At 50.0% G+C, this 24,509-nt stretch overlaps 2 protein-coding genes and 1 non-coding gene across 4 annotated transcripts in view; 2 read left to right on the forward strand and 1 right to left on the reverse strand.

Annotated features, from left to right (window-relative positions):
- The first annotated feature begins 538 nt into the window (after positions 1–538).
- On the forward strand, positions 539–16,834 carry MRAP (melanocortin 2 receptor accessory protein). The gene is given in 5 exon segments (XM_068545698.1): positions 539–655; positions 14,110–14,209; positions 16,472–16,574; positions 16,576–16,670; positions 16,672–16,834. Coding segments are annotated over 5 exon segments (567 nt in total). The 5' UTR covers positions 539–549.
- On the forward strand, positions 2,498–2,570 carry TRNAE-UUC (transfer RNA glutamic acid (anticodon UUC)). Its single transcript has one exon. It is a non-coding gene; the product is annotated as a tRNA-Glu (tRNA).
- A 1,475-nt stretch (positions 16,835–18,309) lies between the features above and the next one.
- URB1 (URB1 ribosome biogenesis homolog) overlaps positions 18,310–24,509 on the reverse strand; it is a 64,937-nt gene continuing 58,737 nt past the window's right edge. For both annotated transcript variants that reach the window (XM_068546970.1, XM_068546969.1), the window contains exons 35-39: positions 24,174–24,283; positions 22,548–22,745; positions 21,113–21,354; positions 20,135–20,704; positions 18,310–19,106 (exon numbers count right to left, since the gene is read on the reverse strand). In XM_068546970.1, coding sequence (XP_068403071.1) covers positions 18,925–19,106; positions 20,135–20,704; positions 21,113–21,354; positions 22,548–22,745; positions 24,174–24,283 — 1,302 coding nt within the window. In that variant the 3' untranslated portion in view covers positions 18,310–18,924. The remainder of the gene's footprint in view (positions 19,107–20,134; positions 20,705–21,112; positions 21,355–22,547; positions 22,746–24,173; positions 24,284–24,509) is intronic.

Consider the following 24,509-nt stretch of genomic DNA (forward strand, 5'->3'; position numbering starts at 1 on the left):
TAATTGCTGATGTGTACACGAGAGGTTGCAAGTTCAGGGCTGACATCACTCAGGCCCTCGGATAAGGAATCTAAGCCAGTGATTTGCTGGTTGCTTAATAGCACCAAGCACTGCCTTAATGCAAGTCAAGGGCATGGCCAGGCTTTTGATTTGTTGATTAACTTTGTTAAGTATTTAAGGTAAAAAGTGACTGTCCTTTCCAATCCTAGCCCACATCTTGCCTTTCAAGGGGCCCTGGGGGATCTCTTTTCCTGTCCTGATGCTGAGGGCCAACCTGGAACTGCCCTGGGACTGCAGGCTCCAGCCTTGTAGCTCTGTTTGTTTTGGAGTTCCGTCAAGCAGGGCAGGATGGAACGCTCTACTTGAACACTGAAGATGTCAGGCCCACCCCTCTGACCTTCCTCTGAGCCCAACGGCTCTGATAAGTGGGCAGGCCTTGAGCCTGGAGACCCACAGACACACTTGGACGATTTTACAGAAATCAGCTGGGCAACCTCCTGGTAGAGCTCTGAGCAGCTCCGGAGGGGGCCACCTGCCCGTGCCGCAGGCATGGCCAACAGGACCAATGCCTCCACCGCTTACTACAGCTACGAATACTACCTGGACTACTTGGACCTCATTCCTGTGGATGAGAATAAGCTGAAAGCCAACAAACGTGAGTCCTGAACTGGGAAAGCTGGCCGGGCAGAGGCTGGGGGTTGGCCCAAATGACTTTTCTCCGTTCACTTAAGAACTACAACAGATGTCACCGGGAAGCCAGAACACGACTTGAACTCGTGGATATAAGGGAATGGGGGGGTGTATCTGTTATCTTCTGTAATAAGTTTGGAACTAAGCTCCTGAGAAACTAAGACACTTTGGGAGCAGAATCTACTGGTAAGATAGACTTCTGGATAGAGTTAGATTTGTCTAGGGTTCCAATAAGCTAGATGAGTTTCTTCAAATTGCAGATTTCACGTTTTCTGTTGTCTCTGTACAGATGTGGGAGAGAGTTACTGTGTCCACTCCTCAGATGTGTGACTTACTAATTCCTATTAAAATACCCACCAGTGTTTCATCTTCACAGTCTCAGGAAGGACAACCAGACAAGTAAACATCCTTTTCCTCCTTGCCCCTGCCCAGTCTTTATCTCTTGTGTAACTTGGTACTTGGTCAGCAATCTCCTCTGATTATCCCAGCTAGTCAGTCAAGATAATGAGTTAACTGAGGGAATGAACATGAAAAAAAAACCGAACAAAACAAAAACAATGTCTCAGTTTCAGGAGCCCATCCTCTCTGCCTATTCTGAAGTCTCCTGGGTTCCTTGGGATTTCACTACCATCACACACTATGTCCTTCAAAAAATGAATGCAGTCCTTAGAAGGAACCGGATGCTTCTCGTATGAAAAGAAAGATAGTCTGTTACACACCAGCTCAAAACTGAAATTCACTCAGATGGTATCATTTAATAAAAGGAGGCAGATCCCCGGCAGGGCCCTTGGGGAAAGTCCTATAGAATGTCTGGTTAGGAAGTGTTCTGTTTCCTGTTTCATTTACAGCTTGCAGAAGCTGACGACTTCTGTTTCATGTTTGCTGAGGACTTCCTGTATCCCTGGCACTGTAGCAAAACCTTTGGGGGCAAAATAGATTTGGCGTGTGTTTTCTGATACAAGGTATATAATCATGACATTAAAATGCAGATTTTTTTTCACATACGACTCGCAGTAAGGAAGACATATAGTAATAGGGAGAAAGTGGCAGATTTGAAATAAAAGCCCACATAAGTATATTATCAAAAGTTCAGAACTTCGGGATACATATTGATCTGGACAACACGTAGATCTGCATTCAGGAAAGAGTTTTTAAAATTAACACGAATTAAATAAAATTCTGGCTCAGCTTCAGACACCCCTTTCAGCCACCACCTGGGCTCCAAAGAGTCTCCCAGCTGCTTTGGGTGGGAGGACCGTTTGCAACTTTAGAATCTTAGAACCCATGATGTCAGTCCTCTGCCCTTCCCCCCTTCCCCACAAACAGCTTCCATTTCTGGCGAAAACAGCTGGTGTTCTCTAAATTGTGTATGAGGTTTGAGATGTTCTTTCTTGCACACTTGAACTGGAGTTGGAAGTTTACAACCTGGGGAGCTAGAAATGAGGTCAAATAAGAAATTCCTCCTCAAACTCCCAAACCCAGTAAAGATTATCTCAGTGAGGAATCTTACCAGAGACACAAGTCACTGCCCTGCCAGCCCCCAGACAAGCTAGATGTTGGGGGCTTTTGACTCCTACAGGGGGAAGCCAGTTGCTGGCTCATCCCTCCCATGAAGAGTAAACATCGATTGGTATTTTCATAGCAAGGATTCAAGTTATGCATCTTAGGGGACTGACAAAATAACTCTCCCATATCTGCATACAGACGATAGAAAACATGATATCTACAATTTGAAGAAACTCACCCAGCTTATTGGAACCCCAAACAAATAAATTAAACTCTATCAAGAAATCCATCTTAAGGAAATTCCCTGGTGGTCCAGTGGTTAGGACTCGGCGCTTTCACTGCCGAGGGCCCAGGTTCGATCCCTGGCCGGGGAACTAAGATCCCACAAGCCACGTGGGGGTGTGGCCAAAAATTAATTAACTAATTTAAAAAATTTAAAAATTTTAAAATCTCATTTATTAAAAAAAAAATCCATCTTAAAAGAATATTCTGTCTCAAAAGTGTCCTAGTGTCTTAGAAAGTTAACTCCAGATTTATTACAATGGATATCAGATACCACTTTATACCCAACCCCTAGATATCATGAATCTTTGACACCCACCGGGAGAGGTGTTCCTTCTAGGATCCTTTATTCCTGTTTGTGTCTCACATATCCCAGGCTTCATGTCTTATCTGAATTTAATTTCTAATGTCTCTGGAAAAGAATTTTGGGGCTAGGCAAAAATCCCTCCCCCACCAGGGTGTTTATGCCCTGAATAGATTAATTGTCTTGTTTTTTCTGGGTGACCAGCCATGGGGCCGTGGCTGCGTCAGGGCTAGGTGCATGGACTCCCAAGCCTGTCTGCTGTAATTCACATCTGAGCTCTGCTACTTACTAGCTCTGTGATCTTGGGCAAATAAGTTAGCAAGGCCAGGCCAGATTCAAGAGGAGGGAATTAGATGGGTTCTAGTGGGAGAAGCATTAAAAATTGGAAGTACTCTTCAATTCACAATAAACAAGAAAAATATGGCAGATGGCAAGATGTGCTCCACAGAAATATCAAATAGGAAGGGTGGCTAGGAGAGCTGGGGCCCAAGGAAGGGTTGACACCCTGACTAGGGTGGTTGGTAAAGGCCTCTCCAAGGTGACCTGTGAAGAGGTGAGAGATCAAGCCAAGAGGATGTCTTGGGAAGGAGTCTTTTAAGCAGCAGGAATACCGAGGGCAAAGGCTCTGAGGCAGGGGAGCGCCTGGTGTATTCCAGGAACGACAAAGAGACTGCACTGACTATTCCCTTATATTTTTGGAAACTACTTTGGAAATATCGTTTTTCGCTTAAAATGGAAACCACTTTATTATTTCATAAGTCAACACAACCCATCCATCAACAAGAACAAAAATAATAGAAATATATGGGCAGTCGATATGTAAAGACAATAACAGAAGGAACTCAGATGACCAAGGAACATGAGAAAATGCTCAATGTCAAAAGTCATCAGGGAAATGCACTGGGAAAGAAAAATCAGATACCATTTCCCACCCACTGGATCAGCAAAAATTAAAAGGTTGGTATTTCAAGTGTTGGGGTAAGAAGTACAGAAATTAGTGCTGTCAGATGCCGCTGATGGGATGAAATCTGGGTTCACCGTTTGGGAGAGCAACTTGGCAAGGACCAGAGAAGTTGCAATTGTTCACAAGGCATCATTCAGCATCCCTCTCCCAGGCATCCACCTCGGGAAATGCTTGCACGTGTCCACAAGGATACATGTATTTCGATGTTCACTGCAGCACTGTATGTCATAGGCAGAAACTGGAAACGACCTCATATCCATCAACAGGAGATGGGATAAATAAATGATGGTGTGTTACTATGACCACATTTTTTAAATATATTTTTTAAAGGTTGATATGCTCCTTAGTCAATTACTTCACTCTACCAGTCAGAAAAAAAATCAGTGTTAACGCTTCGGTGCCTAGCCAATTAGGGTTGTTCTGTGTCTGTATCCCCATGTGCACACAGGCACATACACACGTGCGTGCATGGACATACACACACACCTATACACCCACAAGCAATTGCACTCCTACTTTGTGTGCTGTTTTGTAATAACTCCTGCCTGGAGCTGCTGAGGGGAAACTGAGAGCTCCCTTGGGTCCCCTCTCTCCTCCCTGGGCCTGTCTGTAACTGTATGAGGCTGGGTCCAGTGGGTGGGAAAGTGGACATCCTCTCCTGTGGCATCCTCAGCAGAGCTCAGGTGGGGAGGACAGGCCGCTGAGCTTGCGGGAAGTTGTGTTATCAGCTGGTGACAGTGACTCCATTTTCCGGTCCCTTTGGAAAACATCAACCTACAAGCCTATCTCCTTCTTCCCCCTGGTCTCAGTCTCTCTCCATCTTCGCTTCCATCTCCTCAACCTCTTCTTTCTCTTGCTGCACTCTCCTGAGGGCGACCAACCGTCTAGGTTTGCCCAGGACTGTCCCATGGATGCATATTGAGAAACCCAGGCACATCGGATGGTCACCTTAATTCTCCTCTCCTTCCTCAAGCCCCACAAACATAGGAACAGGGCTGCCACTAACCCCCATGGTAGAGAAAATTAGAAAAAGGCCTCCTCCTTTGGGCACACAGCTAATCACAACCCATTCAGGTGGGGTCGCTTGAGCAGTGTGCAGCCTGTGTAACTGTTCACGGCGTCCCTGCATAGGAGGGACTCCAGGCTCAACCATGTGCCCTTTGCTCATTTCCCTGCCCCTGCCCTCCCCAATAGGTCTAAGCCCCCTTTTCCTCCTGGTAGTCCCCCTGAAATTAGGCACTGTCAATTTTGTTTTCAGTCTTTTCAAAGACACCCACTTCCGCACCAGACCAGAAACACTCCATACCTTTTCCCACCTTCTGGCCATCGCTCATGATTAATTCAACAATCAAAATTCTGTAACTATCCATTACGCGTCAGACAGTTGCACTGGGAGCTGGAGGTATAAAAGCAAATGGACTAAATCCACGTCCTCGATTTTTTTTTCAACAACTATTTTATTTCATTACCATGATGATCTATTTTGTGATGATGTGTTTCCAAGTAGGTTACAGACCTCATGACACTCCTCCAGCAAATTTAGGAAACTATTAAAAGTTAGGACATCACAGTACATCTAAACTCTTCAACAATTATTTCTTAGTATCATCTAATCTCTGGTCTATATTCAAATTTCCCCAATTCCCCCCAAATGTTCATAAGAGCTATTTTGTCCACTCCATGCGGATGAGCTGAGTGTGGTCCCTGGAGTCTCTCTTAGTTTAGACCAGACCCTTTTTGTAGATGACACTGGCTCGAGGAAGAGATCAAGCAGGTCACTGTTTATCCTCAACTATCCCATCAAGTGGGAGATACTGATCAGTAATAAACGGTTATTCAGTTAATGGTGTTAGGCTGGAGATTTGCGAAAGTTGCCCACAGAGCACAGAGAAGGACACCCCTGGGGAGAAGTAAGAGGTGAAGGAAGGCTTCCCAGGGAAGATGTGGCAAAGCTGAGTCCAAAAAATCGATGGGAATTTGCCTGCTACTCAGGGGGCTGGCGCAGGGTAGAGAACAGTTACACTCCTGTATATAAAAGATGTGCTTCCGGGAGGGTGTTTTGGGAAGAGTGGCAAAGGATGAGCTCCAGATACCCGGGGGCCAGATTCTTGCAGGCCAGCCTCGGAGGATCCCTGTAAACTGCAGGGAGTCATTTAAGATTGTAAGCAGGGAAGAGACAAGGGCCAATTTGCTTGCTAAGAAAATGGCTCTGGTGAACATATAAATGTGAGGGTCAGTAGGGTAGTGGTGACACGTGGGCAGGAAACAGCCATGTGCTGGGGCTGGAAGCATAAAGTTGGAAAGATCCCTACCCTTAGGAGTTCACATCATAGGAGGGAGCGGCCACATAAATGAACGAACGAGCGTGCTCCGGTGTTACAGCCACGGGCATAGAAGTATGTGAGGCTCAGAGAGGCCAAGTGACTTATCTAATGTCACCCAGCTGACTAGTCACAGAGCCAGGACCTAAATTCCAGCTCTGATGCCTCAGTACTCTTCCCAGGACACTCGTCACGATCAGGGGGCAGATTCTCACCAGGATGTCAGATCCAGCAGAGCAGGAACCTTTGTCAACCTCTCTCTCTCTCTCTTTCTCTCTCCCCCGAGCTCCTAAATAGTGCCTAGCACACAGTAGGCACGCAATAGCTGTTTGCTGAATGAATGAATAAACTAATGTGAAGTAGGTGGCTCTTGCGCACATTATTAATTTTTTCAATGAATATTTGCATCAATTATCAATTTATTGCCTCTCAGCTCTGAATGTGCCCTTCAAAATAGGCTCTGTGATCAACAACGGAATTTCTTTAAAGTGAGCACGTGTTAGGCTTTCTCAGGAGAGGGCTCTGGAGGGCACTGCTGGAGCACCGGGGTTGAGGGTTCAGCGGTGAGGGCGTGGGGATGTCTGGGGGAACTAGCTCCGGTCCCTGGCCCAGAACACCGTCTCCCTGAGATCTTGCAGCCTCAATGTGGCAATAACCTCTCTGCAGCCATATAGACAAAGAAACCAAAGCCCCCGGGGAACCTGTGGTTGGTCGGGGAGGGGCCTTGCCTCCAGAGCCCCTGCCGGCCAACTCCTCCATCTCCCTCCCTTCCCCCTCAGCGACCCCCACCCACCCACCAGGCCTCCAGAGGGCTCTCCATGGTTTGTCCAGCAGCTCCAGGCAAGCTCAGGCCTGGCTGAACGACCCAACCCCTCTGCCATCCAGTGGCCAAACCACATCTCCTCCAGGGAGGTCTGAACCCCTTCCAAGTTTGTTCTTCCTTGGTGTTATAGGCTGAATTGTGTCCCCCGGCCCCCCGCCAAATTCTTATGTTGAGGTTCTAACTCCCAGTACCCCAGAAGGTGACTGTATTTGGAGATAAGACCTTTACAGAGGTGATTAAGTTAAAATGAGGTCATTAGGCTGGGCCGCAATCCAAAGCGACTGGTGCCCTTGGAAGAAGAGATTAGAACACAGACACACACAAGGGATGGCCGTGGGAGGACCCAGTGAAAGACAGGCCAAGGAGAGAAGCCTCAGAAGAAACCGACCCTGCGGACACTTTGGTCTTGGACCTCCAACCTCCGGAACTGTGAGAATATTAATTTCTGTTGTTTAAGTTACCCCAGACACGGTACTTTGTTACAGCAGCCTGTATTAGTCCTTTCAGGCTGCTATAACAAAATACTAGAGACTGGGTGTATTATAAACAACAGAAATTTATTTCCCACAGGTCTGCAGGCTGGGAAGTATGCAACAGACACATAGGGAATGCCCTGGATTGTCCCCATGGACTCGAGGGCAGGGCACCCTCTCCTACAAGATGAGGGTCGTGGGGGACTCTGAATACTATCTACTGTCTCTAAAGAAAATTCCTTATAGCTAAGCATCACCAAGTCAGATTTTAAGTAGTCAAGCCCTGTCTTAGTCTCCTTGGGCTGCTATAACAAAATTTCACAGGCTGGGTGGCTTAAATAACAGACATTTATTTCTCACAGTTCTGGAGGCTGGAAGTCCAAGATCAAGGTGGCAGTAGATTCTCTGTCTGGTGAGGACTTGCTTCCTGGCTTGTAGATGGCCACCTTCTCTTTGTGTGCTCACAGGGCCTTTCCTTGGTGCAAATGGTGAAAGAGTGTATGTGTGTCTCTTTCTCTTCTTATGAGGTCACTAATCCTAATGAGGGCTCCACCCTCATGACCTCATCTAACCCTAATTACCTCTCAAAGGCCCCACGTCCAAAAATCATCACACTGGGGAGTAGGGCTTCCACATATGAATGGTGGGGAGGAGACACAAACATTCAGTCTATAGTGGCACCTTTGTCTTGGCCATCAGCTGAAGCAGACAGAGAGAATTCACTATGCACATCCTGTCTGCTAGATATATTTCAAATCGGATCTGGCTGTGTATGCTATTTTGTACCCTGCTCTTACTGACCTCACAGTATTTTGTTTTCCCGTGTTGTTAAATATTCTTTCACAAAAATTTTGCAAATAGCTGCATGGTGTTCTAGAAATATGTATCTTTGAACATATAGAATGTTTCCAGAATTTTGCTCTTACAAGCAGTGGCCTTGGGGAGAGAAGAACTTTTTCCACTGTTGTGTGTTAGGTAAAGATGTCTCGCCTATTTTTGTCCTTAGTATTTGAATTCAAAAAAGTTCACTAAAAAAGAAAAAGCCTAAAAAATGCAAAAGCAGAAATCTCCCTCATCCAATCTCTGTGCTCCTGTTATCACTGTGTCACTCTTGTTTTCTGTGATGATCAGCAAAAGGCAGCATTGGGCAGTCTCAGGGATGCTCTGTTACTTGGCTTCGAAGGTACGGTAAGGTAAGCGTGAGTCCAGGTGAGGGTGGACAGAGGTCAACCACAGCAAGCAGGTGACCTCCTTTACTGACAAATGTGACTTTCTCTCCCTGCCTGTTCCTCTGGGCTGGATCGCCCACCCAGTCAAACAAATCAGAAAGCATCGTATCGCAGGTCTCTGCAGGGGTGCACATCAAAGACAGAAAGATGCTGGGAATGCTTTGGACAAAGAGGCAAAGCTCTCGCTCAGATCGTCTCACTAGAAGGTCACCTAGGGCAGCTGGTAGACATGGCGAAGTCCAGGCTGGGTTCAACTCCTATGTCAAGTAGAGAAGACAAAAATAGAAGAAAAAATCCCCGAGCTCATGTGTTAACCTAACAAGCAGGAAGGATTTTAAGATTTTTGTGTTCATGCCCAGGCAGTGCAATTTATTCCATCATGGTTGGGCAGATAATTGGAAACATCTAGGGATTTAGATATATTTTTATGAGCATTCAGTGCTGACTTGAAGGCTGTGGGTTGCCCTTTCCCAGGGATGGCTTAAAATCTGGTGTGATTCTGTTACAGGGACGTCACAAGGATTGTTACCCTTATGATTTTTCAGATGTGGCTTCTGTTTCACGGAAAGGTTAAGAATCTTCCCAACACTGTCAGAAAGGTGGAAAATGCAAATCTGTTTCCTGAGACCCTGCCTGAACAGACTGATGACACGTTTGATCTTCTATTTGTTCCCTTTTCAGAGGCTAAGCTTAGGAGAAAGAAACAGCCCCGTATTCCAATCTTATAGCAACCATACAGATTATTTTAATACAATGAGTCTCCAGATACTACTCAAGTACTCCCTTGCAGGGAGTAGTGAGATGAATTGATTTTCCTTGGGTAGTGTCTGGCTTTACTGCTGTATTAGTTACCTCTCAGGTCAATATGTCTTCTTCCTTTAATTAGGGGTTAGGAAGAATTTGTCATAGCCCATATTGACTTCTGCTGATGCACTGCCTCTGGCGGCTTCAATAATAAGGCAGTCTGGTAAGCTGGGATGAAGTGAGAGAGTGGCACGGACGTATAGACACTACCAAATGTAAAATAGGTAGCTAGTGGGAAGCAGCCGCACAGCACAGGGAGATCAGCTCGGTGCTTTGTGACCACCTAGAGGGGTGGGATAGGGAGGGTCGGAGGGAAGGAGATGCAAGAGGGAAGAGATATGGGGACATATGTATATGTATAACTGATTCACTTTGTTATAAAGCAGAAACTAACACACCATTGTAAAGCAATTACACTCCAATAAAGATGTTAAAAAATAAATAATAATAAGGCAGTCTATTCATCTGCTTCTCTGACAGCTAGGAGAGGAAGAACAAAAACACACCGCTAACCAATCTGTTCTGAACACAATGCATAGACTTCAGGGTAAAGATTGAACAAAGGACCTATATATAACTCTTCTCTTTTGGTCAGAGGGATCAAGTTCAGCTTACAACTTTAATTATGATGTTTAAGTCTTCAGCAAATTGTCAGTCCCGTGGACATGACGTAAGCGGTGAAAGTGATTTTTAAACAAAGATATGAGCATGGTTACCTTGGAACAAATTTCCCATCAAGCTAGCCCCATGTGGAGCTGCCAAACTTGAATGAGTCTGTCATTGCTCAAAAACCACTTGGAACTCTTACTTTGGAAATGACTTTGGTGGCCATGACACATTCTATGAAATGTCCACAGTGATAAATTATGTGTTTCTTTGGAGAGTGGATTTGCTTCTGGGAAATAGTTGAGAATCATCCAGAAACCAATCAGGTGGAATGGACTTAAGCTGATTGATACCAGCTGGGTGTCAAAAATAAAATAGCTCATAAAGTAGCAAAATTGGTGTGTGTGTGTGTGTGTGTGTGTGTGTGTGTCCTTCAAGGTGATTGCAAAAGAAGAATTTATAAATGTTTGATCGTCGTATGTATTTTAGGAAAATTTAGATGACTCTGTGGTAGAGAGCGGATGATTATTTTGAAGGTCCGCATTCATTTGGATTTGTCAGTTTTGATATGTTCATTTAAAAAGTCAACTTTTTTATACATTCAATAGAGAAAATTGGTTAAATTAACAGAGTTCCAGATAAAACAGATGTTGATTTCTCTTTCATGTACAAGTTTGAAGGATGGCATGGTAGGTCAGCTCCATGAAATCGTCAAGAAGTGGCTTTGTTCTAGCTCATATCTCTGCCATCCCTGCCATCCAAGCCTGGCTCTAGCCATCACATCCATGTTCTGGGCAACAAAATGGAGTAAGGGCATAAGAAGGGACATGGGTTTTAGAAATCCAGCCATCTCTGCAGAAGGACTCCTAGAAGCTGTCCTGTAACTGCTCCACTCACATTTCATTGGCCAGAACCTTGTCTCATGACCCTACTAACTGAAAGGGAGGCTGGGAAATGTAGTCTTCATGCCAGGAAGCCATGTGACCTGCTAAAGGAGGCATTCTATTACTATGGAAGCATGTGAAAGCAAACATTAGGATTGACAGCCAGCAGTCTATGCTACAATTACCTTTACTCGTAGCTTACATTTTAGTGAGCTTGAAGGATGCTGTGATATTACTTGCCACAAAGCCCTCTTAACTGAAATAATAATATTAGTTCTATTTATACATTGGTTCACGACCATTAAACAAGGAATTGTGCCATGTACATTGCATATGCATATTATTTTATTTAATTTGCCTAACAGCCAAAAAACACATACTATTACACCCGTTTAACAGATAAGGAGTTTATCTGTTAATAAATTTAGAGATGTAAAAGTCTCAGATTGCCCGAGATCAAACAGCTAGGAAATGACCAAGTCAGAATTTGATGGCCTCCAGAGCCTAGGCCCTTAACCCCGTTATTATTCCCCAAGAAGGGAAAAATCTTGGGGTTAATTTTATTCTAGGACCTTGGAGAAGAGGGAAGGGAAGCGGAGTTTTCCGTGGCTGGACCAGTTTCATTGTCAAGCCAGCCTGGTGTTCCTTGTTGTAAAGACAAGCCCACGGATGTTTAAACATTTCCAACACTGGGGAATGACAGCTCTCACCCTTGGTACAAAATGTTCTCTCAAGCACTTAGGCTGAACCTTCAGGAAGAAGAGGAAAAAACCCTATTTTCTTGGCTGCCTTTTTCAACAGAACACGATGAAATAGAATATAGTACAGGAAACGGCTAGTGGCTACTGTTCGCCTTTTTGGTCAGGCGAAATTAAAATTTCACTTCTCTGAAGACGCTGTGTTCTGGGAGTGGTGACATCCCATTTCCTGCTCAGCAGATAATGACCAAGGGCTGGGAGAGACAGTGTGAGCCTGGGAGAGGGGAGGGGGCGTCTCAACTGCTCAGGTTTGGAAGCTGTTTTCTTAGAGGCTCTGACGGAACTTACGTAGGTGCCAGAGACCTCAAGTCCTGCATTACTTTTATGAAAGTAAAAGAGCGTTAGTGTCTGCAGAAATCTGAAACTTCCTTATACAATAAAAATCCCAAACCATATTCTCTGAAAACATACATACTCTTACACTTTGAGGGTTATACAATAAATTGTGACTCTTTGGGACAGAGTTGAACTGAAGCAGGTATTGCGGAATAATACACAGTGAGCAGGCAAGGAAAGCTAAGAAAGTCAGAGGCTTCTTTAGATTGACGTATACACACTACTGTATATAAAATAGATAACTAATAAGAACCTACCGTACAGCACAGGAAACAAACTCTACTCAATACTCTGCAATGGCCTATATGGGAAAAGAATCTAAAAAACGAGTGGATATATGTATATGTATAACTGATTCACTTTGTTGTACACCTGAAACTAACACAACATTGTAAATCAACTATACTCCAATAAAAATTTTTTTAAAAAAGTCCTTAAGCTTAAGACAGATGGCAACAACCTCATTTCCTATTTCCCAGGAGCCCATGCGTCCCCTTCAACAGTTTGTGGCTCTAGGGCACCCCCAGCGGTTTCTCAGGTCAGGGACAGAAAGCAGAGAGGATGTGAGAGTCAGCCTGCGGGGGCTTTGCTGTCCTTGCCTCTCTTCAGTGTGAGTGCCAAGTTGCTGATGCATTACTAGGTGGTGGAGGTCCATGATTCCTTTTGCAGATACTGCATCTTTTCCTTATTACCTGTTTTTGACACTTTTAGGACCTAAAATCAACTCTTACAAGGTCTCAGTTTCTCCCTCTACCTGTCTTGGATCATAGAGGGCAGAGGTAATGATCTTTACTAAATTACTATTATTTACCCCACAAATGACTCATAGATCTCTAATCCTCCATTCATTCATTCATTCAGTTATTTGTTCATTTGTTCACCCATTTATAAACATCTTTTCATTTGAATCCATCACAGAAACATCTTCTGTTTGAACAGAACCCAACAGAAGGCAGGGCAGGGCTAGCACAGGCAGTGCAGCAGGAGTGCCGAGGAGGATGCTGGGGGAGAGATGCAGCATCCTGAAGGGGGTCAGCGATTTCTGGTGGGCTAGGTTGGCCCCCTCTGAATCCTTAACAGCCCCCAGCAAAGCCTGGCTCGTGTACATGCTTAATACATGCCTGTTGATTACCATCCTTCAGTGGCTTCCTTTGGTCACACATGTAGGTGCCTAGCATATCCTGGTCTGGGGCATCTTGTCCTGGGGGCATGAGTGTGTCTGGGATAAGGTACTTGCAGACACTGATTATGAGCCTGGTACTCTGTGCCCAGAGCCAAAGACAAACCCCAAGAGAAACTATACCCCTGCAGTTCCCTAGCAACTTGCCGAAAGTTCCAGACCCGGAGTCTCAGAGAAAGGAACCTCCTGACCTGCCAGGATCTACCCAGGGCCCGGAAGAGACTAAGCATTTTTCCTGCTTTCCCTGTGTCCTTTCACCTCCGGCCACAGATACAGCCAGAGTAGCGGCTGCAATAGTGCTTTTTCCTCCTGCCACTGCCCCGCAGCTGGGCCTGTCCCTCGGAAAGAAAGGGACCAGCTCTTTCCACCTCTAGCAGGCTGGCCGTGGCAGGCCTCGGGTGACAACTCCACAGCGGGAAGGGCCTGGCCCTTCATGCGGCAGGCTGGCACTGTTGCCTAGCGCACATCTTTTTTTCTAAGTCTCTGATCTTGGGGTCTTTGAAGTTGTCCCTAACCAGGCTGGTAGGGGCTGCAGCCCTCACAGGGGAGGGGAGGCCGTCTTGCCACGTGAAGTTGCTCGCAGCTCTTTCTTCTGCCTCCCGAGAGGAAGGGAGGCGGGGAAATCCATTCTCTGAGCATTAGTAGCAGCTGAGAAAGCAAATCCATAGGTGTCACCCAACTTCATTTACTGTCTTTTCCCCTCAGTAAGCCCCCTAAACTCACCCAGAGGCCCGTGGCCCTGGGAAAACGCCAGGTCCCTGCTGCTGCCCGTTTCCTTCCCAAGCTTATCATTAACGGAAACATCTGCCCCCGTACCTCTGCCCCCCATCACAGCCGAGAAGACTTAAGCCCCAGAGCCCCATCCCCACAGCACATGGGAGCCCTCGCTTCCCGCCCGTGGGCTCTGTGACATCATGCTGACGTGGAGACGCGTGTCCACCTCCCACAGATTCGATCGTCATTGCCTTCTGGGTGAGCCTGGCAGCTTTCGTGGTGTTCCTTCTCCTCCTGCTGCTTTCCATGTCCTGGTCAGCCTCCCCGCAGACGAGGTAAGTGAGGACAGGGGGTGGTATGTGGTAAGTGGCCACGTGAGGGGCTAAATAGCAGGAACCCGTATGTCCGAGGTGGAATATTATTTGGCCATAAAAAGGAATAGAGCCCTGATTCATGCCACAACGTGGATGACCCGTGGAAACACTGTGCTACGTGAAAGAGGTGAGGCACCGAAGACCACATGTGGTGTGAGTCCCTGGATGTGAAATGTCTAGAAGAGGCAAACCCACAGACAGGAAGCAGATTAGCAGTTGCCCAGGGCTGGGAGAAGGCAGAGTAAGCGGGGCTGACTGCTAAGGGGCACAGGGTTTCTCTGGGGCACGAGGTAACTATTCCAACATAGATTGTGGTGATGGTCGCACAACTCAGGGAACATACTAAAGACCACTGAATTATAAACTTTAAACGGGTGAACTTTGTGGTGTGTAGACTATAACTCAGTTAAGCTGTTGAAGACCATGAAGCAGAAGTTAAATTGGAGGTACAATCCATGCGTTCCAAGTAGTAACTAGAGCCGAGCTCGTTGTATGTTAATTCTCCCGTGCTACGCAATTGGCCTCCCGCATCCAACTTTCTTTCCCTTCCAGCTGAATCCGCCCGACACAGCCACCGCTGTCCTAAGGACAACGCTTACAAGGGGCCCTATACCACCTCTCTCCCTGCCATAGCTCATGGGGCCAGGGGTGGGCAACCAACCCGGAGAGGGCTGGTCCAGGGCTGGCCACTGCCCCTGGAAACATATGGCCTGGCAGGGGAGCTGGGGCCACGAGGCACTGAGGGGGCCAGAGGAAGACCGTGGCTGGGCGCCATTATGGACCAAGAGGTCCTGGGGCGTGGGAAGCGTGATCTAGCACAGGCAGCTGGGAGCAGGGCGAGGTGAGCAGAGCTGTTCTGAGAGGAGGGGAAGAGGCGCCTCCAAGCCTCTGAAAGAACCAGAGGGCAGCCCCTCCGCCTGATGGGGTCCCCCCGCCAGTTCCCCGAGGACCTGTGGATCTGCGGATCCACAGACCTGCCTGGAGGGGCCTCTGACTCTCCTACCCCCTCGTCCAGCTGCCCTGTCCATAGTGTCTCATGCACCGGCTCTACACACACCAGGTCATTCTGGTTCCCTTGGGCACATGTGGGAGGCGGGGACCAGCTTTTGAGCAACGAAGAAATCCATTCTTTCAGTTTTCAGAACTGACGTTGAAGCTCAGCAGATTTTTTACCCCCAAGAGATCCCCGAGGGACAAACTAATGAAATTGACTTTCTTTTCTACTCTTCTGAGGTGACTTGGAGCAAGCCCTGTGCTAGGGACAGCTTGCGAGGATACTCAGCTACCCTCCCAGCGGAAGGTTCCCCGGTCTGGTGGGCACACAGGGGTTTTGCGCATCTTCTGGGCTACAGTTTTACAACAGGGCAAAATAATGACGCTCTTTACCCTGCCTGGCCGCATGGCTTACTACAGAAAATGCTCTCCAGGAACTCTGTGACAAGGAATGCTCAGGGCGGCCAAATAGATCCTTAGTTAGATTTAGGAAAGAGAATGCTGAGTTGCTTCCCAAAGAGTCGTTCTTTCCATGCTGGGAAAAAAAAAAAACAAAAAAAAAGATTGTGCTAGCATCATCTGAGTCATCTAGAAGGAGGGCTTGGCTCCCTCGTGCTCCCTTCCTGGCCTTCTTCATTCACGTTCCAATTATAACCACATTTGAACGAGTTCTCTAGCTTAGACAGCTATCAGTACATGGCCTCATCTCATCCTGATACCCACAAGGCAGTTACCATCCCACTTCACTGATGAAACCAAAGGCAGGCGGGATGTGCCCCGTGCCCCCAGCACCTCGAGTGCGGGAGGCTCCATCCAGGGAGGATGGATTTCTGGCTCAGATACAAGTTGGCGTGAGGTACGGACACGAGACGAGCTACACTCAAACACGTGGATGGACGGAAGGTCAACCTCCCCGCCTCCCATCCCCCCACCCCTGCCTCCGCCAGCTGTGAATCTGTGACATGAGGTCAGAGGGAAAGCCCCAAGGTCAGGGTCACCATCGAGCACTTCCTCTTCTCTTCCATTTCTCCACTGTGGTGGCCTTGGTGAGCCAGGCTGACTGCCCCCCTTCCTGGGCCTGCTTCCCTGGCAGAGGGGCTCTCGCCCTGTGACTCTCCCCTGCAGGCTTTGGCCAGGCAGGAGGGTGCAGCAGGGAGCCCCCTCCCCAACCCGGGGAAGGACGGTTCTCCGGGCAGCTTGGATGCTTCCTTCCCTCTGTTCTGTCCGCAGGAACAATGCCCAGCACCACCCAACGTGCCCCTGGAGTCTCGGCCTCAACCTCCCCTTCTGTGTCTGGAAGCAACCCCAGCACCACAGGGCCCACCAGGGGACCCCGCCGCCTCTACCGAGCTCGGTCGAGGAACCAGGTGGCAGAGCATCAGGCCCCGTCCAGCAGCTGCAGTGGGGGAGTCCCTCTACCTTGGCCCCCCCCCTCCACCCCCCAGGGCCACCCTGCTCTCCTCTGGGAACTGGCCCTTGATGGGGACCCGCACGGCACCAGCTGACATCCGGAACTTCAAGCCCAGTGAGCCTCCCCTGCAGACAGAACCTCTCGATGGTAGAACCAACAACCCAAACCAGGGCCATTGCTGAGTGAGCCGGGGAACTCAAACCAACCTGGACACACACGTGCCCTCTGAAAGCCTGTTTACAGGTAGCAAGTTGTGCAACTAGGTCAAGAGTGACTGTACAAGGGGGCGCATGTATGCATTTACCCAAGGCTGGCAACAGCCCATCTGGCCGAGGGAGGAAGTCCCAAATATTGCTCATTTTATTTAGTGCACTTAACCTGCCTACTTACTGCTTATGCTTGCTTTGGGAAGGATAGAAAAGTAAAATATGTATGAATTAAGATTAAAAAATATTCACTGATCTTTACTATGTCACTTTATAGTTTCAGCTATTACTTCTGCAATGTTTTGGTTTTTTTTTTATCAACTCTGAGTTCGCTTGACTGATCTGCACCTTTTTTAGGACGCCCAGGGAGTGCCTGCCAGGTCCCCCTCCATCCCCCACTGACACCCACTGTTACTAAGATGGGGCAGTGTGTGCCCGGCCAGACTCTCTGACTGTGGTCAGGGGACCTGAGCCACACCTCCGACCTCCCCAAGGCCTTTCACAGACAGAGCCCAGGGAGGCGTCTCCCCGGACAGGGCAGTCGGGTCCAGCAGGCAAGGCTTAAGCCCAAGTGGCAGGAGGATCCCGTGCTGTGTGACTTCATGTGACCTCTGATCTGACACCCCCGATGGACCTAGTTCTCTAGTGCCTGACAGCCTGCCCCTGGCAGGGTGCCAGCACCATACCACAAAGCCCATAAACCTCACCCCACCCCATCCCAGGTGACTGAAAAATAATTCTGTAAGGTGAGGGCCAGGCCTGGCCTTGCCAGCCTGGGGGACAGCCTGGGGTTAGAAGGGAAGATGGGGGAAGGGAGACTGATGGGCTCCAGAGATGCAGCAAGAGGGCAGAAAGGACCACATGGGCTTTCCAACTTGAATCTAAACGTAGGATTCTGGCTTCAGGATATTCCAAGAACATTGTTGTGGGTGTTTTGCAGGGGAGGGACTTAGGGGAGGTAAATGCTCCTTATTTTCTAGACGATGAGCCCCACTTGTGGGAAGGGGACAAATGCACAGAAGCATTACCCTTGTCTTGGTAGAAATCTTAAGTCATTAAAAAAACCAGAGAAGAGTCTAAACAACACTGGAAGGAGACAAAAGTGTAAATGTTTAAGCTGCAACCAAGCCATTGCCAGTGCTATAAACATCACACGGGCAAACAAACAGCGACCTCCCAGGTGGCAGACAGGGAATGCCGTGTGCTGACGTGGCACGAGGGCCCAGCAGACCCCTGGGCACCTGGGTGCGCAGGAGGGTACGTGCAGAGCTTTAAATGACCAGGACCGAATTTCATCTGGGAGACCCATGAAACTTCATATTCAACGTTCGTCAGCTACAATATCAATTAATGTAGTGAATCTTAAAAGTCAAATCCTGACCTCTGAAATGCAGGTCTCTGTAGAATAAAAATAGCCTGTGATTAAATCAATTAAACAAAACACAAAAACCTAACAAAAACAGACATTTATTAACAAGTTATAAAATTCTAAATCCCCCTTTGAAACAGAATTTTTAAAAATATAGGCTGTCTTTCCAAAGCAGAAGTCAAAACAATTTTATACTTTAAGGATTTAGTGTAACATCCTTTTTATTTACTAAAATAATTTAACACAACACAGGCAGGGCTTATTTATTCAAAAAGTTACACAGAGCTTTGTTTTAAAGCCTTAAGGCAAACTTTAAACATCTCTCTTCTTGCTCTTCTGTCTGACACATCTCTGGACGCTTCAGCTTTAAAGTCCGTGAATCCCTTAAGCACTCAGAAGCGCCACCTCGATTTGTGGTATTTCTTTGAGGAACAGTGAGCCCCTAAGAGGAAGGGTCTGCACTGACTGGGGCTCACGGCCCGAAGGTCCCCAAGCCCACTGTAACCGTGACCGCTTGGCACACGTGGTCCCTTGAGCTTATTATTTATCAGTCAGTTTAAATGAAGCCAACTTTTCCCATCGGGACACCTGGTCAATATTCAGAGCCTGTCATCTCGCAGGCCTCCCATGGAAACCCTTGACTCAACCTGACTCCTAGAGCCTGGAGCCTGGGGCCGGAAGCGCCAGCCGCAGGGGGTTAAGTGTCAGGGATCGCGGCCGCGATGTCCTTGCAGAGCCTGACGACGGCCTCCTCGTCACCACCTTCCCCGTCCTCCGAGGCGTCGAGGACCGTCCGGACGTGGGTCAGGAGGGTGTCTGGCCGCTGGGCCCCCAGCCAGACGTCCTTAATGTACAGAGACACCAGGAACGCAGCAGTGGCTGAGGACAGGGACAAGGCCATCAGAACGCAATCCGCTCGGTCGGAAGACAAGTCACCCGCCCACGTGCCCGGGGCCCGGGGCTCTGCGAAGCCCCAGGTGGCAGTGAGCGTGCGCACTGCCGTGAGTTAATTCCGCCTTCACTTGACTTCTAGGTTAACCTTTCTTGTTCATTTTAAAATTATCTTTTCACGTGATGAATGAACGTGTGTGAAATGCAAAACAAAAGTACTACAAGTCAAGCCCCTTCCTTGGTGCTGACGACCCAGGCCAAGAACCACAACCGCAGTTCGGGAGGAGCGGCCCGGAGTCACCTCCCGTCATCCCCTCAGTGGCACCGGTGAGAAGGTCTACGGGCCCAGACCCAGTTCCCCGACTGCGGCCACAGGAGAGGGCAGGGCACCCCGGCTACCAGGTGAGCTCACCTGCCGCGCTGTGGGCCCGCCCCCTTGCCTCTCCCCCTCGTGTCCCTCATCCCTCAGTGCAGGGTCCACCCTCCCGGACGGAGGAGCCACCTGCACATGGTCATAGCCTCCCTGCTGTCCTCCTACAGCCTTTGCTGTTCCCTCGTCTGTGCAGTCACACCTTTATTAAGTGCCTGCTAAGCGCCAAGCACATCAGTCGTGTGACTTGTGTGTTTGTGTGCGCACATGTGTGTGCTCGAGTGTACACACACACACAAACACCTGGCCACGACATGAAACATAACTCTTCATGTGGGTAATGACGGTAGAAACTTAGGGGAGCCGCTGCTCTGCAGCAGAGCGTCCCGGTGGGACACAAGGTTGTGACGAGAGCATCTTTCTCCACTGTAAGCAAAACCATCACTAAAGGTTCCTTTCACCTGAAGGCAAAGGCAGAGACTTCCTCTCCCACTACACTCAGGGCCCCGTGGCCCTCTCCCCAATCCCCAGAACCGTGGTGAGGGGCCCCCAAAGACTTACGACAGGCTCCAAGGAACAGGAGGTGCTCCCCACCCCAGGCCCCCTCCCGCATTTCTTCAGCCTCCGTCCTGAGCACCAGCCTTACCTCGCGTGGCTGCATCCTCCGCGTTCAGAGAAGAGAGGTGGACGGCCTCGAGCATCGGCCAGTAGGGGCTCCCCGCGGGGCCGCGGGCCGCCCCCAGCTGCAGCATGACGGCGTTGAAGAGGCCGGCCGCGCTCTGCTCGGGCCCCGCCAGCCCCTCGGCGCCGCAGAACCGGCTGTACAGCCTGAACACGCCGCTCGCCACGGCGCTGTCCTGAAGGAGGTCGGCCACGACCGCCGGCCGCGGCAAGATGCGGCTCCTGAGCCAGCCCAGGAGGCCCGCCGTCTCCCCCCGGCCGAGCGGGCTCGCGGCCGCGGAGCGCAGCACCCAGCCGGCCACCAGGGCGGTGACGGTGCCCACGGGGCCTGGGCCTTCACTCTCAGGTTCGCGGTCAGGAAACGCGGGCCCCCAGTGGGTCAGGATGGACCTCAGGAGGCCCCTGCACGCCTCCAAGGTAGACGCCGGCAGCTCGGGGTCCACCCCCTCCTCGGCCTCCCCGGGCCTCCGCTTCCGGCCCCGGGGGCCTCTGGCTCGGGCTGGCCCAACTGGCTTGTTCTTATCCTTGAGCATTTCTGTCTCACACACACACGCACGCACGCACGCACGCACACACACACACACACACACAGAGAGAAAAGAGAAAAGGCGGTGAGACTGGTGCCCCGCCCACCCCCAAACACACACACACAGATGCAGATGGTGGGGCGGCCCGCAGGCTGTGCTCTCCCGGGATGCGTCCCCACGCTCGGAGCACAGTGAGCGCTCAGTGCTTCCCTGTGACCCGTCGTTACTGTTAGCGTAGCAGCCAAGCGCTGGTTAGCGGCAGAGCTGGGACTCAAGGCCGGCCCCCACCTCCCTCCCGGGCTACGAAGGCGGATGGGCCCTGTCTCTAAGCTGCAGACGTGCCGCTCAGGGACGGTAAGACGCCGGCTGCTCCGCGGGGCAGCGAGCACAGCTCGGGGGGCGGGTCCGACACTCACTCAGCAGCTCCCTGACTTGGCATCTCTCCGCGGCTGCTCTCACGTCCTCCTGGAGCCTGACGTCTCTCTCGACGAGGCTCCACTGGTGCAGGAGGACGAGGGCATCCCTGGTGGACAGCACAGTCTCGTTCACGCTGAAGCGGTTCATGTCCCTGAAGGCCTGCAGCACGGTGGCCCGGTACCTCAGCACGGAGTCGAGCGCCCCGAAGAAGCTGGTGAACTGGGTGGGGGCCAAGGCGGGCCTGCGGGAGCCAACGCCACGGACTGAGCCAGGGCCGCCTCCTCGCCCAGCGGCCCAGGACCCCGTCCTGCAGCTCAGCACACCGTCCACCCACAGCCCGGGAGACCCTTTACTACAGACAAGAGCGTGGAGCCCAGCGCACAGCGCGGGAAACAGGGAGCCCCTCCAGGGGAGGCAGAATGGGGACCGGAGTCTGAGCTCTACGCTGGAGGCACAGAAAGCGCTCTGGAAACCGGGAGAGCTGGGCAGAGCCTGCGGTGAGGGCGCCAGCGGCCACGCTGAACAGCTCCAGGACCGCCAGCTCCTCTCCGTCTCAGGAACTCTCAGCCTCGAGGGAAAAGGCTCGGCAAAGCCCGGGGCCGGCACCACCCACGGCCAAACCTGACGGTGGGGTGGGCACTGCGGGGACGCACATCCCTCCGAGTTCTAAGGAATTTAAAATTCAAAACCACCTGCCTTCCACAATTTTAACATTTACGATCAGTATTCTGAATAACAATCGGTTCTCAGAGACCAATGTGTCTTTGGACAACCCCAAAATAAGAAACAGGGCGCTCTGGCATGAATCCAACAATTGAATTCCGAACAACAGAAAACCAAATGCCCTGTTCTTTATCAAGACAGTTTCATTCTGAGATGACAATCCATTTGCTATCGATCCTCTGGTTTCAATCAGCATACCCCTGTTCCCAAATCAGAAACCTGAGGGCACACGGTGTATTTTCTCTAACACAGTAGAATCTGAGAAGAACTGAGCTCTCCTGAGGAAACCAAGAGTGTAATTCCAAGGGGAAAATACTGAAATTTTCAAGGAAATTCATGGATAAGGGAGCCCGTAGGCTAATGAAGGTGGAGGCGAGTTTGGGAACAGCTTAACTTTCCTAGGCTTAGATCATGGAAAATATGTTCTTTCTATAAAACATTTTGAGTGCTTGAATCCAAAAGTCCAATACATGGTTTGCCTGCTAAGAATGATCCGGCATGACAGGCTTTAGGTTTTTCGAGTGTGCTAAGTTCTCACGGTCTTGAAAGGAACCTCCTGAAGTTGACGTGGAAAGAGGAGCAGCTGAAGTAGGTTTCCGGACGTCACCGAAGGGATGGCAGCCCCGGCCCAGAGCCTACCTGTGGAGCCGTGACTAAGGGGGGGCCGACAGGTGACCTGCAAGGGGTCATGGCCAGTGGGGAGGGGCTTACCTCAGGTGCTTCGTGAGCACAAGGAGAACGTAGAGGAACTCGTCGACCAAGTGCAGGGCGAGCAGCTTCAGGGGCTCCTGGGACACAGGCTTGCAAGGAGGCTGCTCCCCTGCCTCCACGCCTCTACCCCCCAGGGTGGTCACCCACAGCGTGTGCAGCAGGGAGACGAGGTTGGAGAGCAGCTGAGTCTCCAGGAACCTGAAACCAAATGTGGGCAAGTCCACTGTCTGTCACACCCTCTCCTCCCAGTGACATCTCCTGGAGGGGGTGGGCGGCAACCGTGGAAGAGCCTGCGACGGTGGTGACCATCCCAAGTGGCAGACTTCTCCCCTCTCCCCCAACCATTCTATCCTCGCACCTCCCGCTGCAGCCCCCAAAGAGGGGGACACAGCATCTAAGTGAACACAGGATGTCTGCTACAGAAATGCAGCTCCAACCCAGGGCGAGGCCCCAACCCTCCTTTCTAGACAGCCAGCCACCTCAGTCCCCACTAAGGGACATTCTGGAGCCGCTGTAGCACCGTAAGAAGAGCCTTCCCGCCCACGAGAACAACCCAACCCTAAAGCATAAAGGTAACAGCCAGGAACAGATAATCAGCCAATGCTGCCTTTAGATATAAGACATTATTTTCTTTCAGAGAAAAATCTTTTAATTCTTTTTAAAAAATGCACAAAAGGAAAAAAAAAAATGCATGAAAGAGCCTGGATATCCCCAGGCTTATCATCATAGGTAGCTGTTTGAAAGAAAGATCCCTGCCACCAAGGGCCGTCTGCTGAGACAAGGTCTTCATCTTTTCACACAGCCTCAAACTTAGGAGAGTGTTAGGAATCAAAACCGCTCGCACTATGGACTGAACTGTGCCCCCCGCCCCATTCAGATGGCTGAAGCCCTAACCCCAATGGGACTATATTTGGAGGTGGGGCCTTTGGGAAGCCATTAGGTTTAGAAGTCATGAGGATGGAGCCCCCCTGATGGGATTAATGTCCTGTAAGAAGAGAAAGAGACCAGAGCTCTCTCATTCTCTCCCTGGTCATGTGAGGACACAGTCGGCAGTGTGTACGCCAGGAAACGAGCTCTCACCAAACCCAACCGTGCTGGCCCCCTGATCTCGGACTTCCAGCCTCCAGAAGGCGAGAAAATGAAACTGTCGTTTGAGCCACCCGGTGACAGCAGCCCCAGTAACAAGACAAACACCCACTCCAGCGCTTGACGCCGCTCTGGCACCGGCTCTTCGCCGAGCACCTTGACCCTGGGCGGGAGTGGAGTGCGAACCCACATCACCGCACAAGCGTTCCTGAAACAGGAGCTCCCTGTTTCTGCCTCAGGAAGGGCAGAGACCTTGAAACCTCGGATGGGGGACCCCACTCCAGGGGAGGAGCCTGGACTGGGCACAAGAGAGGATGCTGTTTCGGGAACAGATTCTCCGGGACACTTCCAGCGGACACGAGAGACGGCAGGAGGCGCCACGGTCTCCGCGTCACCTCCTTCTGCTTGACGCACAGCACACACAGTCTCTTGCTCTCTCTCTCACACACACACACAGACACACACACACACAGACACACACACACACACACACAGACACACACACACACACACACACACACACACAGACACGGTGCTTACTTGCTCTCCAGGATGTGTAGGATCCACGTTAAGAGGCTGTAATCCCGCAGGATCTCATAGGCAGATTTGGCATCCCGGGCAGCATTCTGCAGAATTTCCAAAATCCAATTCTGCAAACCCGAAACAAAAAGTTACTCTTCAGTGGGAAAACCTGACTGACTTGATCCAGGGGACACTTTAAAAAATAGAATGGTATGTTCCAATTACAGGCGGTAGCTGCACGTGACGTCTGCTAAGTCTATAAGAGTGGTGGCCATGTGGGACCACCATTCCCCACAATGACAGCCAGAGGACACAGACGGCCACGGCGAGCTCGGGCCCGGGGACGCCCACCCG

This window comes from Eschrichtius robustus, chromosome 6, assembly GCF_028021215.1.
Source record: "Eschrichtius robustus isolate mEscRob2 chromosome 6, mEscRob2.pri, whole genome shotgun sequence".
Lineage (NCBI taxonomy): Eukaryota > Metazoa > Chordata > Mammalia > Artiodactyla > Eschrichtiidae > Eschrichtius > Eschrichtius robustus.